General features: G+C 75.1%; 1 protein-coding gene across 1 annotated transcript; it reads left to right on the forward strand.

Moving 5' to 3' along the window:
- Positions 1-72: 72 nt before the first annotated feature.
- On the forward strand, positions 73-626 carry CCSAP (centriole, cilia and spindle associated protein). Its single transcript, XM_017866440.1, has one exon. It carries the CDS (start codon positions 175-177, stop codon positions 610-612), a length of 438 nt encoding a protein of 145 aa, XP_017721929.1. The 5' UTR covers positions 73-174; the 3' UTR covers positions 613-626.
- The last annotated feature ends 12 nt before the right edge of the window (positions 627-638 follow it).

Consider the following 638-nt stretch of genomic DNA (forward strand, 5'->3'; position numbering starts at 1 on the left):
CCCGCCCCGCCCCGCCGGGACCCGCCCCCTGCTCCCGTCCGGGCGGGGCTCCGGGTTTAAACGTCGCGGCGGGCAGGGCCGGCGGAGGGGCGGGGCGGCCTCTGTGTCGTGTACCGGGTCCCGTAGGCTGCGGGCAGCGCGGAGCGGCTGGCGCTTGAGACGGCGGACGGCACCATGTCCCCGGGGAGCGGGGTAAAGAGCGAGTACATGAAGCGCTACCAGGAGCCGCGCTGGGACGAGTACGGACCGTGCTACCGCGAGCTGCTGCACTACCGCCTGGGCCGTCGGCTGCTGGAGCAGGCGCACGCGCCCTGGCTCTGGGACGACTGGGGCCCGGCCGGCTCCTCGGAGGACTCGGCATCGTCAGAGTCGTCGGGCGCCGGGGGCCCAGCATCCCGGTGCGCCCCGCCCTCGCCCCCGCCGCCGGTAGAGCCGGCTGCCCAGGAGGAAGGGGAACGGCGGGCGCGCGGGGCCCCGGAGGAGCAGGGCGCGGAGGCCGGGGACGCGGAGGCCGAGGACGCGGAGGACGCGGCTCTGCCAGGTACTGGGCCTGGAGGGGAACGCGAGGGGCCTGCGCGCAGGGACCGTTTGCTCGAAGGTCTGAGCAGCTGATCTCTATTTCTTGCGCCGCTTAGAGT

Source organism: Rhinopithecus bieti, unplaced genomic scaffold, assembly GCF_001698545.2.
Source record: "Rhinopithecus bieti isolate Rb0 unplaced genomic scaffold, ASM169854v2 scaffold_58214, whole genome shotgun sequence".
Lineage (NCBI taxonomy): Eukaryota > Metazoa > Chordata > Mammalia > Primates > Cercopithecidae > Rhinopithecus > Rhinopithecus bieti.